This window comes from Cephus cinctus, unplaced genomic scaffold (genome assembly GCF_000341935.2).
Source record: "Cephus cinctus unplaced genomic scaffold, Ccin1 Ccin1_scaffold0269, whole genome shotgun sequence".
Lineage (NCBI taxonomy): Eukaryota > Metazoa > Arthropoda > Insecta > Hymenoptera > Cephidae > Cephus > Cephus cinctus.
Genome location: NW_014332979.1, coordinates 80718 through 99501, shown reverse-complemented (window position 1 = coordinate 99501; position 18784 = coordinate 80718). Strand labels below are relative to the sequence as shown.

At 35.0% G+C, this 18784-nt stretch overlaps 2 protein-coding genes across 3 annotated transcripts in view; both read right to left on the bottom strand.

The window, feature by feature from the left end:
• Nucleotides 1-508: 508 nt before the first annotated feature.
• On the bottom strand, nt 509-7485 carry LOC107265983. The gene is made up of 2 exons (XM_015735988.2): nt 5646-7485; nt 509-2227 (listed from the first exon to the last, which is right to left on the bottom strand). The coding sequence occupies exons 1-2, from the start codon at nt 7236-7238 to the stop codon at nt 692-694; spliced, it is 3129 nt and encodes a 1042-aa protein (XP_015591474.1). The 5' UTR covers nt 7239-7485; the 3' UTR covers nt 509-691.
• A 2915-nt stretch (nt 7486-10400) lies between these two features.
• Nucleotides 10401-18784, bottom strand: part of LOC107265996 (chromatin assembly factor 1 subunit A-B) — a 39388-nt gene continuing 31004 nt past the window's right edge. For both annotated transcript variants that reach the window (XM_015736017.2, XM_025083250.1), the window contains 6 exons: nt 17705-17772; nt 16810-16924; nt 16143-16308; nt 15912-16042; nt 15390-15520; nt 10401-15065 (listed from right to left, as the gene is read on the bottom strand). In XM_015736017.2, the coding sequence (XP_015591503.1) occupies nt 14693-15065; nt 15390-15520; nt 15912-16042; nt 16143-16308; nt 16810-16924; nt 17705-17772 (984 nt within the window). In that variant the 3' untranslated portion in view covers nt 10401-14692. The remainder of the gene's footprint in view (nt 15066-15389; nt 15521-15911; nt 16043-16142; nt 16309-16809; nt 16925-17704; nt 17773-18784) is intronic.

The following is an 18784-nucleotide window of genomic DNA, read 5'->3' as shown; positions in this document are numbered from 1 at the left end:
ACATCGATTAACTCCACTTTTTGAAAAATCTTAAATTTAAGTGTCAAAGCACTTGGTATAGTCATGACTTTTTATATTTATAATAACTTTCCTGAATAATAAAGATTAGCACCATTAAACGGCACAATTTTTTTGGCCATTGAATAATAAGTAATTTACAATATATATTACTTCATCGCATTTCTCAACTTTTTGTTTCATGGAGTTAATCGATGTGTGCACTGAACGGCTCATTTGACAATGACGTTTCGTGCTCCGTCAAATCCTTAGCGACCCTAGCAACCGCTTCCGTATCGTTGCTATGTCCAGGACGTCATAAAAATCGTAGAGACTTAGTAAACGCTCGGTTTTAAAAACGATTTTCTCCTTGATTGGAGGATCCAATGGAATTACGTAAATATCAAATGAAAATCTTATTGCTTATTTCTTATTATATTGCATTGTAGAATTGCCTTAAGCAATGAATTTTAAATTGGTAAGAAATGACAATCAAACAAAATTTGGAAAATAGTGTTATAAGTATCATTGTGATATAATCAATAATTTAAGTTCTCTGTTATTACATATCAATAGCTCTCGACAAACACTATAGATAAGAACAAGAATCTTAATGTTTCTTATTTTTTATGCATTGCAATCAAGTTCCTTTCTTCATTTTGATACTGTATAACTGCCCAGTAAAATTTTTTATTCATTTTCTTCTTTCGATTTGCAACCAATGACCAGTTGCAGGTGCTGGCATAAAGGTTTTGGTACAGAATTTCATCGGTATGCATGTTTTTGCACATGGCTTCAAATTACACATTTTTAATAGGTGAAAAAGAACCAATTTTAATTCTATCATGGCAAATCTAGCGCCAATACACGTTCTTGGTCCGACTCCAAATGGTATATATGCTGAAGAATTGATCTTTTCCTTTTCATTCAAAAATCTTTCAGGATCAAATTTATCTGGATTGGGAAAGAATTTGGGATCTCGATGAATTCCGTTAACTGGAATTAAGAAACAGGTACCACGTTTCACAAATACGGGTTTCCCACCTTCTTTAGCTGGAGGAAGCTCAAATGGTTTTGTGCACAATCGGTCTAGTTCTGTCACTGGTGGATACATCCTCAAGGTTTCACTGATAACTGCATCAAGATATTTCATTTCTTTCAGATAGTCATACGTAACTTCGCCATTGCATTTTTCGAGAGCTTCGTCAATTTCTGTTTGAAGTTTTTCTTGAACGTCAGGATTAGCAGCAAGCGAATAAGCAGCAAAAGACATGGTTGTAGATGACGTATCAAAACCGGCGAAGAAAAATATATATGCTTGTGCAGTCATGTCATCAACAGTCAATTTTGAAGATGTTTCAGATTCGCTGGCCTGCATAAGAAGATGAATCAAGTCGGGTCTTTGAATTCCTTGTGCTCTTCTCGTAGCAACGGTTGTAGCAATAATTTGATGGAAAAAATCAACCATTCGATCGGTAAGTAAACTAGCCTTCAATTTCCTCGCCAATTTCGGCCACATTTGCATACAAAATATTTTTGACGATCGTAAAAATCCAAAATCCGTCACTTCTCTACCCATTTTATAAAATTCATTTTGGCGATCCACCATTGAATTCAAATTAATCCCAAAAGCGGTGCTGGCGATCACGTCGTTCGTGCATCTTGAGAAAAGGTCCTTCATGTCCAAAATAATCGGTTCTTGTTGTTTCACCACAAAATCTGCCAAATTTGTTGCGCAATTCGATATCAACCCAAACATTGTCTTTATTTTGCTTGACGTAAATGCCGGACTTAGAAGAGATCGCATTCGTCGCCATTTGTCCTCCCGTAAGAAAAAGACAGTGTTTGATAACAGAGAATCGAGCTCCGGATCGAACATACTTTTATGATCCACAAAATTGTCAAAGTGCTTACTGCCGATCTCTCTGATCAGCTCGATATCACGAACCATGATTGCCGGCGAAGAATAATCGTACATGCCAAAATATTTGGCGTCTGGCATAGAATTGTAAAGCGCCTGTTCGTGTTCTATGGACGATCTCTGTCTAAAGATTACTGGTCCACGATTTCCCACTAACATATACGATTTCAAGTAAGGAATTCCCAATTTTTTGAAATAATTGCCCTGCCTGTTCATGTAGACATATAATGCGGCTATTGCCGCTATTATAAAAACCCACGAATTCATCAATTCCAAAATTATCGAAGACATTCTTGCGTGAATGTGTTTATGTGTATTTCACCAAATAAAATTGTTCAAGTACGTTTTCTTTTCCTCAGTACTTTTCATCGTATCACAGATAGTTGCACATAGTAATATGTATTGTCATATACCAATAATTGGACTAAATTCAAAATGAAACTCGTATATCTTTAAATGCAAAAACTTCAAATATCTTTGATAAATTCAGTTTTATAGATTTAATATACTTTTGTTTTATTGAGTTATTCTTTTCTTATACATACGGTTCTTGACCAAGAAGTTTACACTCAAATGATTTTGAAACGCTATTGTTAGCAATTTATAAACAAACTGGTATTACCCGACAATTTACTATATACATTTTATCACACAGATAATAGATCTGACTTGCAGTATACGTAAATATTTTAATTTTATCAAAAACTATAAATTCTTGCGACTGTCAGAATCTCTCGTACCCCTGCTCCCACGCGTTATCTACCGTTGGCCAACTTATTAGGATAGATAAGACTACATATGCAAATCGAGTAAAATAAATATTGGAACAAACAGGTTTACCTTGAGGCATAACTGAATATCAATATGTGGTCACTTCTTTTGCATTGAAATTAGCAAGAATGAATATAGGCACAGCATGCAGTACTTAAAAAGAATCCGTTATTAAGGGGTTAGACCACTGTAGAGGCGGAAAAATTAGGTGAATTTTGTGAATTTTTGTTTTCAGCTGAATCATGAAATAAATCGAAATTACAAAATAAAGTCTTAATTATACAAGTAATAAACTATAAAAAGTAATTTAATAATTTTAATCATTTTTTCAAAGCGATACATGTCAAAATAGCGACTACATAGCATTTCTCCGATGACGCCTTTATTTCTACGGCCGAACCAATACCTCCTGCATTTTTTAAGTTACGATGAAAACCCAAAGGTTTTTCGATTATTTATGAGAATAGCTATAGAAGCACGTAGGATTTTTTTCGATATATTGATGTTTGCCAGAATGACACATTTCTAAATCAAAAAGTATACAATGCCATGAGAAAATCGTTCGGAAATTGTTTATAAATAATAAATAATAAAAAAAAGTAATAATTTAATCGAAGCGAACAGTGACACGCTAATCTATCTGACTTTTGAAACCGTCGTTGGTTTCGGATAAATGAAATAATAAGCAGTTAGATCAATCGTATAAATCTAAAAGTACCTCTCTGCCCGTCTAAAAAAAAAATTCATTTTTACGATCTTTCGTGAAACACGCTTATTTACTAGACAGCGTTAGTAATTATGTAATTCGCGTCGATCGTGCTCAGCGACGAACGGGAGGCACAGAGACGCTCTGGGGCCGAACGGTTAACCCGCTATCTGAATAACCCAAGCCCGGTTAATCAGAATTCTACTCTAGTTCTGACTGTAGACTATGGTCACTGATGCTCAATCATCACGATCCATCTTCAGTTAGGGGACGTTTATACTTAATAGTTGCATGCTTTTGGATCATTACTCTACCGGTTTTGGTGCAGATCAGGCTAGAAGCCCAATAGTATAATCGAAATATATAATACAACATGCCATTGAGCCCTACTAAGGCGAAAGGTTTAACAATAATTTTACGGACTAGCGTGCAAATAATTGTCAACGACTTACAGTGTATTTTCACGATTTGCTACAACGTAAGGCAGCATCGTCAACAACAGGTTCGCCAATTATTACGGTTCCACCCTTAGTACTGATGTCTCTAATAAGTTCAAGATCGCGTGTTGTAATACCTAATAAAGAAAAATTATATATACATATGCGAGAATATTTTGCGTCTGGTATGGAATCGTAAAGGGTCTGAATATATTCTGCTAATGACTTCAGCTTTTAACCCTTTCGTTATGGCGATCCGCTTTGCTGGAGTGACGCCGCTGAACGGGGCACTGCGCCGCAAATTGTGCACATTGCACGTCGGTAGACTTCGGTGTTCGCACTTACGACTTTCAACGCCAGCTTGGGATTCTCTTGTATATACACTTTTTTAAGAGCATATATATGCTATATATGATATTTGATATATACGTCAAATTATTATTCTTAGTGACAAGAGTCGTCACAGGTCGTCGCATAGACGTCGACTATAGTCGGCACCCGTACCCAAGTGGCCCAAAATTAACCACTATAAAGTGTAAATCGACATTACGAATTCCCATTGTTTCAAAGTAATTATGATACCGTTTCACGTGGATATACAACACGGTAATGAATTCTATTAAAATTTGAACGGTCCAAAAATTCAGCCAATCCGAGAATACTTCAACCATCTTTGTATAAAATTGTCTATATAAATTTGAATGAAATAAATTTCACAAGTACGTTATTCCTCTGTGCTTCACAACGTACTATGTCGAGTTTATTTGATCTTATTATACTTTTATAGAGTTGCTATAAATGAAGAACAAGAAATTAATAATAAATTCACGTATTCGAATACAAATTTTTAATCGATTTTATTCGCTTATAATTCACGTGCAGCCAGGATCGCAATACGCTGTCAACGGACACGATAGAGCAGTTAGCCGCATATAGATATACATACATGTAATATACCGTGTGTCCTATCTCAAGTAGGACACCTGAAGTTGCCGCGATCGAAAACGAGTTAAAACTTCTTACCATACAGAAGGGTAATTCGTTCGGCAGATGCGATTATTATTACTCGTTTTCGATCGCGGCAACTTCAGGTGTCCTATTTCGGATGGAACATAAGGTATACTAAATCCTCTTATGATGTATTGTTGCTTATTGCTCTAATTTGAGCATTATTACTATCAATTGTTTTCCAGCTACGTACACAATCTGTAAAATATTTTTTTATTATACAAATTAAGTTTTATAGTTACTATCGTTCGTATTCATACATATTTCATTATCAGGTATTGCTACAAGTGGTTACTTCGATCATCATTGGCAATATCATTGGATTAACACACTGATCCCACCGTATTACAAAAGACAGCATCTTATCAGGAAAAACTCGTGGATATATGTATCTTTTGAGAATTTTTTAATCTTTAATTCATTTTTGACTTATGAAAAAAATATCTATAACTATTGAAATGATAGAAAGCGTTACTAGGAAAATTTTTCAGAAAACTGTATTCTAAGACTGTATAACTAAATTGGAAGCTATAGTCGGTCCACGAGTTCGGTATGATTTTTTTATAGATGGAAAACTCAGGTACACATGTTTATTCCATATTTGTACAAAGTATCCATGTACATGGTTTTGCACCAAATATACTTTATTTTTCAATTTTAGCATATATTTACGTTATTTTATAGAAAATCACGTACGATTTGCTAAGGATTGCATTGCTTGCGAATTTTCAAAGAAAAAAATACATTGAACTCGTGGACCGACTATAGTATAAACTTGCACGTGTATAATCAGTTATACGGTTTACAAACGCTTTATTCCCTTTCTTGGTACAATTTTCAACCAATGACCATTTAAAGGTCTTGGGAGGAAATTTGCAGTACTGAATTTCATAGGAATAGTTGTTTTTTCGCATGGTTCAAAGTTACACTGCATCAGTAGATAAAAGAGAACTAATTTAACTTCCATTAGAGCAAATCTAGTGCCAATACAGGATCTCGGTCCAACGCCAAAAGGAAAATATGCTAACGGGTTGAACTTCTCATTCTCATTCAAGAATCTGTCAGGATCAAATTTGTCGGGATTGGGATGATATTGAGGGTCGCGATGAATTGCATACACGGGAAATAATATAACGGTGCCAGGTTTCACAGTAACGGATCTTGCAGCTGGTCTAGCTGGAGGAAGTTCGAATGTTTTACTGCAAACTCGATCTATTTCGGCGGCTGCCGGGTACAGTCTTAGAGTTTCGCTGACAACTGCTTCGAGATATTTCATTTCTTTGAGATGTTCGTACGTCACTTTGCCATTACATTTCTTAAGAATATCATCGACCTCCGCTTGAACCTTTTTTTGAATTTCCGGATTAGTAGCCAGCGAATAAGCAGCAAAGCTCATAGTTGAGGATGACGTATCGAAACCCGCGAAGAAAAATATGAATGCTTGCGCTGTTATATCTTCGATAGTCAAATCCAACTTATCTCCAGAATCTTTCGCCTCCATTAGAAGTTGAATCATGTCAGATTTTTGAATCCCTTGAGTTTTCCTCGTTGCAATGGTCGATTCGATAATGTTACAGAAGTAATTGACTGCCCGGTGACTGACCACGTTAGCCTTCAACTTTTTCGCTAATGTCGGAGAAGCTTGATAGAGGATCATTTTCATTAATTCTACAAACCCACTAGTAGTCGCCTCTTTGCCCATTAAGTAGAATTCATTATTTCGCTCCTTCATAGAATTCACGGTAATTCCAAAAGCTGCACCGGCGATCACGTCGTTTGTGTATCTTGCAAAGCCATCCTTCACGTCCACAACAATGGGAGATTGTTTTTCTATAAAATCCGCAAAATCTGTAGCGCACTTCGTTATCATATCAAACATCATCTTCATTTTGCTCGATGTGAAAGCTGGAGTCAGCAGAGCTCGCATTTTTCGCCATTTGTCGTTTTGTAAATTGAAGAGATTGTTTGCAAACAGCGGATCCAGTTGCGGATCGGAGAGGATTTTGTGATTCAAAAAATTTTCAGAATGTCTAACACCGATATCCTTAATGAGTTCGACGTCCCGTATCAGAATTGCTGGTATAGCAAAATCATATATGCCAACGTACTTTGCGTCTGGTATGGAATTGTAGAGCACCTGAGAATGATCGAAAAGTGATCTCTGTTTGAAAACTACGGGTCCACGATTTCCTACGAGAATATGTGACTCAATATATGGAATTCCCATTTTTTGGAAGTAACTGTGATGTCGTTTCACGTAAACGTATACGATTACAATAATCACCGTCAAAAGTCCAATGGTCCAGTAATTCACCCATTGCTCAAAAATCACAGTCATCCTTGTGCAAAAATGTCTACGTTCGATAGCGAAATTCTTTCGATAGCGTTTCACCTGCATTCATCAATTTATCGCATTCGGTTTAAAGTAATGTTATATATTTTCACAGTGGCAATGGTAATCACTTACAAAATGATTTATTACGTATTTCTAAATCCACCTTACAGTCCATAAAATACGTTTCTGACGATCTTACTTTTTCGTCTTCCAACGGACTGTTTTTACAACTTGTATTTGCTTGGTATGTAGATGTTTCAAGTGTGACGCTTGGCAGTCGACTGTTCGAATTAAACAGATGATACCAAGTCAAGTAGTTGCATACGGGCTATATAGTACAAATGTTACGTAAAGTGGTCATTCAAGAACTTTTCACTGCTGGGTTCTAATCAATTGACGACAAGTTGAAAATAGCATATCGAAAATGGGAAAATAAATTATTTAATTATTTGAATATTACTAGTAAGAATTAAAAAAAGTATCATCACCCAACGCAACCAGAAATTGCAATTATTTACATATTTTCAAATACAATTTAATTTCAGATGCGTCACTTTTTTACTTTCATACTTTCCCAACGTCAAACGTAATCATCTGATTATATTTTCAAAATAGTACTCGACGTTATATTATCTCCACTGTAATTTATTGATTTTACTAATATGCCGATATATATACCTATATCTAGTAACGTGCAATTTTAACGGAGAATTAATTTACATTAATATTTAGAATAAGGCTAGATAGGATGCGAGTCGTGCTGCCAGTGTGACCATTAGAACTAAGATTGTGACTTACATTAGCGTGAATATGGGTGGTTGAAAAAATGCATAGAGTGACGAACAAACGGATGAGGAGGGTCTCGAACTAATCTGGGAGTTTTTACAAAGGAATCCAAAAGGGCAGAGTTGACCTGACCAACAATTCGTAGAAACGTGTAGTACGGAGCTAGTTGTACGAGAACTAAATTAAATAAAAGACACCTAATTTTATTCAAAAAAGTCCTTGCTCTGACTCATGATCAGCAATATCTATGCTTACCCATCATCCCATTTCATAACTGCTACATATGTACTGCTGATTTTAATCTGGCATCTAGGCTTTTTAGATTAGCTGAATTAATAAAAATATTGCTAAATCCTTCAATCAACTTCACTGCTTACTCTAGACGCCATAATTCATGATCTTTGATCATTCTCAAATTTCATTGACTTTAATACGTGTGAGCAGTTGACAGAACCACTTTTGCGCAATTAATAAAAACAAGCGTAATAATTTATTGATATATAGCTGCTCTGTTTCTAAATTTGTTGCTTTAATCATTTAACCGGAAGTAGTGCCTGTGCCGCAGTACGGTTTAAGTTACCACAGTCATATTAAAAAAAAATAGATAAACGATAGAATAAGACGTGAATATTTTATTGCTCTTTAGTCGCTAATTAGTTGCTGCATTTTTGAATTCATTAATTTAATTTTAGGCCGGAAATGCCACCTCTCTGATCGAGCGGTCCTCTTGATAGATACGGATGTGATGCGAGGTGCAAGCGAATTTCGTCCTTCTACCAATTTGCTGTGAAAAAAAACTGCATCTGAACTTGCAAAAACAAAGTCATCTCGTTAAACAAGAATACTTTCAGGTTAAAAATTATTTCTAGATAAATTTTGTTTACATCACTTACCGATCGCAAGACTTCCATAAATGGGACATTGGGGTCCATTCAACTCCTTGACAAGTTGGCATCTTTACCCCATGCTGTTTATTGGTGAAAACCGCTTTAACCCGATCCCATAAATAGGGTCTCAAGTCTAAATTTACCATGCAATTTCATTTTACTTTGAGGCGTAAGAAGATTTACGGAAAAACGAATGTGAGGGGTCCGATGGACCCCAGAGTGACCGGGTTAATTCTCGCAACTGTACCTACTGCTTCAATTGCTGTCGATGAAATTACAAGTTTAGACTTTTGGGCGGATGCCACTAGATCTGGGTGGCAGAATGATGATAGAAGTTAGAGATTTGAGTCCATCCTCACCGACGTTTATCTTATCACAGTTGGCGAAAGTGGTTCACATAATTTTCAAGAATAATAAAGATTACGTTAAGTTTTGGAAATTAATAGAAAAATGAATTATATGGTAAATTTTGACATGAAATTATATGTCAACTTAATCAGCGGAAGTCAAATCATTTGAGCCTCTCTCATGACTTACACTTTCGCACCGATTCATTGTGAAACATGAGAATAAGATGTTCCCCAAATTTCGATTAGCATCGTATTGCAATTGACACTTACTTTCAAGGATCGTAACCGTAACTGAAACCGAAATGAATAATCGATAATAACCGAAAAAATAAGGGACCAAAACCGTAACCATTAACCGAAATGTCATAAACGTTATAACTGAAACCGTAACGGAAACCTGAAATTGTTACAATGGAAAACCGAAACCGAAGTCTATTAAATTCGAAAACCGCACCTGAAAACCGTAATCGAAAAATGGCGAATGAAAAACCCAAAACCGAAAACTAAAACCGAAATTTAAGCTTTTACCATTGTGAACGCCGTGACCGAACCGATATGTCTTTCGGTTGCAGCCCCTGCTTATTTTACTTACGAGCGAACTGTTTTCATGAAACTTTATGTTCGTACGTGCTCGGCTAGATGGCGTTACTGCTCTAGTTCCTATCATATGGAATTTTTTAGATTACAGTTTATACTAGCAGAGTCAACCGATCCCAAGATAACTGAACCCCAAACAAACGATAATCAATGGTGTGGTCCGTTCGGGACTTGCATGATCCATCACAGCACATTACTTACAGTGATGTTATTGTGTTATTCTGTCAATTTCGCTTGCTCACCGGTGATTCTTTTTAAACTAAAACACCATAAAGGTCAGTAATAACATAGAACACTGCCATGAAATAGTTCAATTTTGCCAAGCTTTCTAAACTAAACCCGCTAACACATTATTCTGCCATTATTTTCCAATTCAAAGATAATACCAAAAACAACTATCCAAAATTCACACCTTGTATTGCAAGCATATTCATGTCATTATATACATGCATTTGAAAACAACCTCCAGTTCTGAAGAAGTATATTCAACGTGTCACTGCAAATTCTGTTTTACCCGTAAGAGTTTGACATTTAAGACTGGAATTAAGTATACTTTCCAAGGAAAGAATGGAGGTTCAAGTAATAAAGTGAAATACATAATTGTCTAATATTCATCGTAACGTTTTATTTGATTCTCCATAGTAATTGCTGTCCTTACAAGACCGTGACACAGTACGCAGCACCAAAGTCCCGCGTCTATAATAATCGTCCATTATTGTATGCCATTTCAAATGAAACCTACGAAAAATAGACTCGTTAAAATCAACCTGTCAAAGGCAATGTGTACCGCGCAATTTTCCACAATAATCAGCCCGTCAATGCGAACCACCAGCCCACAAAGTTCCCTAAGAAGAAGCGCGCGTAGAAAAAGAAAAAAGCTACGTCATCCAGCCTCTAACTTTCTCGCTACGATATAAATGGCTTATTTTTGTTCTTACTCGATTACCATCTGCCATTCGGAACATGCGAGAGACGCGAAAGGAGTGACGCGCATGCGCGGATGCGTCTCGTTATCGGGAATGGAAGTTTAAACTCAAGGAATGCGCATTTCTTCTTTCGCATCGCTTATCGCGCGGATCGCAGGAAAGATCACTGATTAGCTCGAACCATAACGACTGCATACTTAGTATTACTATATTAGGATAGGGTGGATGTACCATTTTTGGCCACTTTAGTATACCGTATGTATACTATGAAATTGATTCATTTGTGACCTTATTCGTTACATATAAATGAAGCCGATGGCCACAAACGGTAGGAAACTGCTTTAATCGGCAAAAATGAATTTTTGAATAATTAAAAGTTAAAAAATTTTGTTTATGATTTCCTTTAGGGATACTTTAACCGATACTTTTGTAATTGATTGAAAAATTCAATAAATTAATTATACCAGAAATTAGTTAAAGATTTGACAAGTATGACCAAAAATTGTACAGTGACTGCAAACAGTACATCTATCCTTGTTGAGTTTGTTCACTTGCATAAATTGCACAGGATAATCAATTTTTGGAAAAACCAATATACCACGTCGAAGCGATTAACGTCCGAGTTTTTATAACCAACAGTTGACAACGTAGAACTCGATGCGCCTATATGCTCTAGCTCATTTTTAACTTCCTATATAAACTGTCTACAAACGTCTTATTATGTAATGTAACATTATTTACGATGTATCATAATCGTCATAATGCATCGTTACTCATTAATTCATTCATTTAATTAGAAATTATTGCCAACACTTTGTGTATACCGTACATTCGTCTGTTCCGGCTGGATCGCATAGTCTTTTCGTCGTTATTTTGCGTATACGATTGGTAGGACTGTTTACTTTTTGCTTTACAAGATTTACATGCTATATATTTTTGTAATTAAGGCTGCTATCCACTCGTTTCTTGTATGCAGACTTATGTGGAGTGCTGACGTCAGATACGAGAAGTTCTAAATAATATTGATCTCTATTTTCAAACAATTACGCAGCCATTGTTTTCACGTAACCAGAAATCTGGGTGAGCTCCATGTAAGATTCGTCAGTCTTTTTCTCATCGGTAGTAGAAGGAATTAGTGTCTTAAAAGAAAGCTTATATTTTATCACCTGTCAAATTGCTAGGAGAGCTGCTATCACTCCTGCTTCATTTTACAAAGTTTTCTTCAAATTACGAAACTTAAGAGCAGCTTTATCGTTCAAGTTTAAGCGAAAGTTTAGTTAAATCCGACGTTTCAATGCTCATAGTTAGCCAGCATAAAACAATTCTGGAATAGCTAAACTTGAAGCTTGAATAGTAAAACTGCGCCTTAATATACTTAGACAGAGTTGACCCAGATTTTTTTTAAATTTGTAAAAATTTGGTTAATTAATTTTTCTTTAATTTGTTGATATGCTATGAGATTCATGATTTTCAAAAATGACTTGTTTTCCGTTTTATGTGCTCGCAGGGAATAAGTAATAGTAGCGTTTTACGTATCTTGAAACTGTTTTTGTATAATATAAGGAATAATGTTAATTGCCATGTATTTTCGATGATGTTGATTACATTATAACGACGAAAATACTAGGCGATCTTTATGTACTTGATAAAATTGACATTTCAATGGCAGATAATATTTGACTACCTTTTTTAAGTATGCGATTTACTCAGGAATCCTCGAATTGTTCGTACGATCATTAATTGGTTTGTTTCTCCTTTTCAAAAATCGCTCAGGAAAATTTCACAACCAGATTTATCCTAAGTTGCGCCCCGGGAATAACGATCGTGGATATTCGTCTATCTCTGTGGTTTTACGTTATCAAGGAAAATTCAAAATTTGGTTATTTTTCTATTCGTCATATTTTTGGCTACTTATCACGAACGATCATTTCGATACGGCTCCCGATAATCATCGTTAATAATTGACTACACGTTACGTACTATTAATTATTGATATGTGCGTGGCGGTGTTTTGAAATTTTTTCTATTTTACCTTTAAGCTTAGTTTTCATTTTCTTCGTTTCTCGTGAACTACAAAATTTGTGCAATATCGATTATATAACAATATTTGTTTTCTTGCTGAATGCCAAACGTATTTGCAACATTGAAGAAGAAATCTGTTTTATCGACTGGACAAATTGTTCCACGCTCGCTATTCCTACACGCACGCTTTTCTATTAATTGAAGTAGCCGGTAAACTTTTACATGGTGACAAGATACACTTTTTGTCAATAATTTTCAATATATGTAAACAGGTATGTAGACTACGAGAAATAAAAGAGGATCGGAGTATTTTTAACGATAAAGTCACATCGAGCTACTCGCGACTCGAAATTGTATTTAGAAAAATTTGTTTAATTATTTTGCATTTTTTTAATTGGCTTTAATACTGTCTACCTCTTATAACGGCGATTCTCTAAAGTAAAGATATTTCCTCGGTTTTACTTTTGATATTGAATTTTTTTTGTTCTGTACACGCACAAGTTTTCCCTTGAACTCTGTGTAGCGTAAAAACCTGCTTTTGATTCTCGTTCGGCCAGTGGATAGCTGTATACTAATTATTAGCAAAATTAATCCTATTGGATTCAGCGACTTCATCAATCGTGTATACATGTGTTTATTTTCTCATCTTTTTAGTTTTGTTTATTCGATTTAAATCATCGTATATAGGTATATCGATGCTCTTCATTAAATATATTTAAATCTTCATGCTGTTTAAGGATTCTTTGTATCATTCAACGAGTCTAGTCCATAAATGTCGATTATACGAGAATTCATTAATTCATTTATTAAGTATTATTTAATCGTGCGTCAAAGCGTATCGACAAATCATAATCACTCCATAATTTGGGTGCTTAATAAAAATGTTTAAAATGTCAAACAAATATTGGAATTTTACCTATTGCTCGAAATAAACGGAAAATAAATTTTTTAACTTACTTGATATTTTCTTTATAAAAAAAATCTTTCCGAATAGAAATTATAACGTCGAGATTCTCCGACACTCTAATATTTAATGTTATGCTAATTTTATCGGATACTATTCGCTTTTTATTAATTGATCTCTTAGGCTATTCCAAACGAATATATTCCCTCGACCCTTTGTCCCTTTACGTTTCATAATACAAGTATTACGATTCTGCTTCCTCGTCTTTTTCGTCTTTCTGTTTCTCATACCTTTTTCAGGAAACGCATTTCCCATTTTATTCTTGATGTATTTACAACTAAGATGATGTAATGGATGCGCAGTGGCTATTGTGATCTTTTGATTAAATCTCAAAAAGTATTGAATGCAATATATGTATATTGCATTTTCGAAACATCCTTAGTCAAGTTCGATTTCTCTAATTAAAATTCATAGAATCAATATGTCAGCGACGTATTTCGACAGATCATTACGATCAATAATTGCGGTTTGATTAATTACTTAATATTTTTCTTTCCAATCGAAAATGTCTTTTTAACAACTTTTCGTTACGTGTTAGACGAATCGACTCGTGGAATTTTATTGAAAATTCAACTGGAACATTTTAACAATCGACTTTATGGATTAATATTTACGTATGCGAATATATGTTCTGAATACGAACGTTTTTTACGAGAATGACTATTCAACTTGTGTCTACGGCGAATGACTAATGACATGTTGGTAAATGGTTTGATATGATAGATACTAAGTTTTGGCCGCTTCTAGATTCACACAATTAATTTCCACCCGCGAAATGTAACCTCCCAGTCCCACCAAAAGTTTAAAACCAACGATAATGTCTAAATAACAGTATTTCAAAATCATCATAGAATTTCGAAACACGTCGACATTTCTTAATGAATCTATAAACCGCTTTCACAGTTTTGAAAAAAAAAAAAATCTACTGGGACATCAGGCAGATATTAAAATACTTCTACGATCAAGTACGCTCCTTCAACATCCACTACTTCTCATCCCTTAGGAGAGCTTCTTCGGCTTCCTTTCTTCTCGCTTTGGCCTCCTTTTTCGCCCTCTTCTTCTCCTCTTTGGCCAACTTCTTCGCCTCCTTCTGACGTGCCTTCTCAGCCTTCTCCTCTTCCTTCTGTCTTGCTTTCTCCGCCTTCTCGCGCTCCTTCTCACGTTCTTTCTCCTTCTTCGTCTTCTGCACCTCCTGGGCGACCGTCATTGTCGTCTTCGGCGTGACGGCCGATGACGATCTCTTGATGGACGTCCTCGTCGAAGAGCTCGAAGACGAAGTACTCTCCCTTGGCATCGTGGACGAGGTGCCTCGTCGACTCGGTGAAGTTTCCAATTGAGTTACGATTTTCTGGGCACATCTGAACACGACAAATATTAATACTTATTTAATATAAAGACGGATATTACTTAGTATAACGATATTTGCTTAGAACCTTACTGACCTCTAATATTTCTAATTTATTTGCTTTCAGAATATACGGTAAAGAAGAATGTGTACCAATGGGTTCATTCAATATTTATTGTATCCATATCTAGATGTATATGTCAATAAATGTAATTACGTTAATCCTTCAGTAAATAATAAATCTGATCATTTCATATACTCATATCACTTATGTGTGTATGGCATAAGTTTGGTTTCTGAAAGCATAACCGATGCGATTTTTTTCCAAAATACTTACCGTATTCTAGTAGACGCCTTTCCGGCTCGATAGTCCCTTTGGAACTCCTTTATGGGTGGCAATCGTCGTTCACGATTTTCTCGCATCGCATCATCCTCCTCCGCGACTTGCTGAATGGGATCCTGGTACTCCTACAGGATAATAATAATCGTTCCTGTATCAATTCTGATACCTTTTGAACACTTTTGATTTTAAAGGTCGATCTTTAAGTTTGACTTTAATGGAACTTTCTTCGTTCGTTAAAAAATTAAAGATTTAGTTCTTGATCTATTTATAGGTACGTGATCAATTTTTGGAGAAAGAATTTTGCTTTTAAGATTTTATGTTATACCACGATATCATTATCCAACATTTTAACCCTTCGTATTATACACTTATTTGAAAGAAAGTTTTCCTAGACTCAAATTTCCCAGGTATGTTACTATACGTCTTGGGTTCATTTTTTTTTTTTGAAAATATTTAGGAAGTATAACATTTAGTTTCATATAGTCGCATTGGCATGACTGACTATTGCTGAATTACCTGAATTCTTAGCTTCATCGATTGGGTTTGAGATCTTCTCAGGGTTGCTCCAGTGGGTTGCCGTACCCTTGTAGGTTTACCAAGGGTGGAACTACCAGAGCTGTTGGTTGACGATGACACGGAAGACACCCCTAATAATGATAAAACGATGAAGCGTATTTGTATGTATATAATGAATCATTCGATTAAATGAAGTAACATCTTATTACTGTTATCAGCGTTCTTATTTACCGGATATGGAGGACGATCCACTAGCCATAGAGTATAACGATGCCGAAGCTGGTACATTTCCTGTACCCCATCTTCCATGACCAGACACTCCGACGGCAACTCCTGTTCCCATACTGTATGCTGATGCACTTTGGGGTAGAACCCAAGACTTGCCAGACATGGAGTACTGCGAATGAATATTTTTAAAATATAATTTTCCCATTTTACAACGAATATAGTAAATGACAACTGAAAACACTAAGGACACAATTCAAATAAGTATAGCAACATATAATGGTTTTCTGAAGTAATAATTGTAAAAATCTTAAGTATAGTGTGGCTAAGGATTAAATCTCATATTTTTAGACCTTGTAAGCTTTTTTTGTGTAAAGTATGGGACTTAATATTTATTCACACTTTTTCGATCGTTTGTTCTCTATGTGGAATTGACTTGAAATTTCTAATTTTCTCAAGAAAACTGGGGTATCTGTTGGTACGAGAAAAAGTATACCATTTTTATCATTATTATAAGATGAAATTGGTAGTTTTAACATTTATTTTCAACTTTGGACTTCAAGCCTTTGATTACGATTATTGTAATTAGTGAAGAGCTGCCTTGATTACGAATAACAAAATCGACTGGGTTAATTTGAACTGTGGGAATCAACATGAAATTAAAACTGCTTACATCTCGTGGGATGAGGGTTTGCTTCAATCTCAAAATCTTCGCTCGGCAGATTACGCATCTCAGAGGTAGAAGTCGTTGCGAAACGGCCATTTGTATTGTTTTGACAAAACAACGTCTGAGCAGAAGTAAGCGCATAAAAAACCAAGATTTTTCATTAATTATAAATAGAAATAGAATGGAAATAAATTTTTGTAAGATGTTTAATGTTAGCTGTGTATTGCACAAATATAAACCCAAGCAAGATGTTGTATTATTGTCGTTACTCGTAAAGCGTTTAAATGTTACATATATAAATATTCATATAGAATTACATGGGCAAGGACCGATTCTACGCGAAAAAACTTTACACTAAAACCTTCTCCACGTGTACTTTTAACATTTATATTTTACTCAAATATGTTTTATAACAAATATGTATACTACACGAAATATTCAACGCTACGTAATCAACGTAGTGTGTAAAATTGAAGTTCCTTCGAATTATATATGTAACTTTGTGGCATACATATATATATCACTGATGTATAAGGGTATTGGAACTTTAGCAAACTTTCAAATATCAGTCAAAGCCTTATTATACAACAAAATCCTTTTGGACCTGTATATAGTATAAACTATATGAAAGAATATACATATGTATACTATTGTACGGTATTTTTGTATTTGTCAGAAAATGTAAATGAAATATGATTAGATCGTGAAATCGATTTTGGATTTAGAAAATAATTTTACGACATATGTAAGTCAAAAGAAGATGAGTATTTAAGGTTCAAATACATGTATATCAAATAAATATTAATTCTGTATCTAGTGTATCTTAAATTAAATATCAATTAAAAATCTAAATAAAAGTTTTTTAATCGTAAAAACAATATTTATTAATCTTTGTGAATACCTGCAAACAACCCGATGACCACAAGGCGCAGTCTGCATGGTAGCTCTGGCATTGACACATATTACGCACTGAAACAGAATGCGTGAGAAACCTGTAAATATCACGCAACGCCATGAGCAGTTCGAGAAGTTCGATCAATCCAAAGAGAAGCCTTTTAACGTAACATTGATTTAATAGTGTTTCGTAAAGACGACTGCTATGACAAAAAAGAAGGCACTGTTAAAGCGTCCTGAATTAAAAAAAACTAAAGGGATCTGATAATAAAACAAGTACGAAACCTTCGCTCAATCAAAACTTCAAATAAAACTCGTGGACCCGCGCTTAATTGAATCGCGCTAACGAGAAGGTTTAAGCTGGGTTCCAAGGTCGAGATTAATCTCGTTTCGTGGGTCGTTGAAACGCAAAGAGGTTTTAAAAAAAAAGTCAGGGGCGGTTACAGTTCCGGATTTCATTCTGAACGAAGCAATTCTTAAAATCCATAAAAAGCACACCCGGGAGATGAATCATCTTGGCAGATTTTATTTAGTGTTCATAAATGTCATAGAGATTTTCTTCTTGTCTACTTCATTAAGAGTGAAATCGTTGAATGGTGTAAATTCGTAATTGAATGTTGAGGATGAGTAAAAATGAAATTGAGTACATTTTGGTATGTTTAAAAAAGACATCGTAAAAAAATCGATTTTCAAGTTTTGTTATCGCGTGATAACGCCATTGTAAACATTTCTATGATAAAGGGAGCAAAGCGTCGTACACTGACGTGTTCGATATTTTCAACACAAATATGAAAATCATCAATCGCCATATGAAGGTTCGTATTATATTTTATTCATAAGTGCTTTTATGGTGCGAATTTTTTTTACAATATAAGCATACGTTTCTGTAATTCATGCTTAGATTTAGTTATCTGCTGTCGATTGGTCGGGTCGATAAGTTCATATTACTTGATCATGTCATCGTAGACACTTGTACTGACATAGACACACCTAAAATGAAATAAGTGCATAGTTAAGAATTTTTTATCTTTTTATTATAGTTAAATAAAGCAAAGCAATTTTTAATTTAGCTAGAACATACGGATGT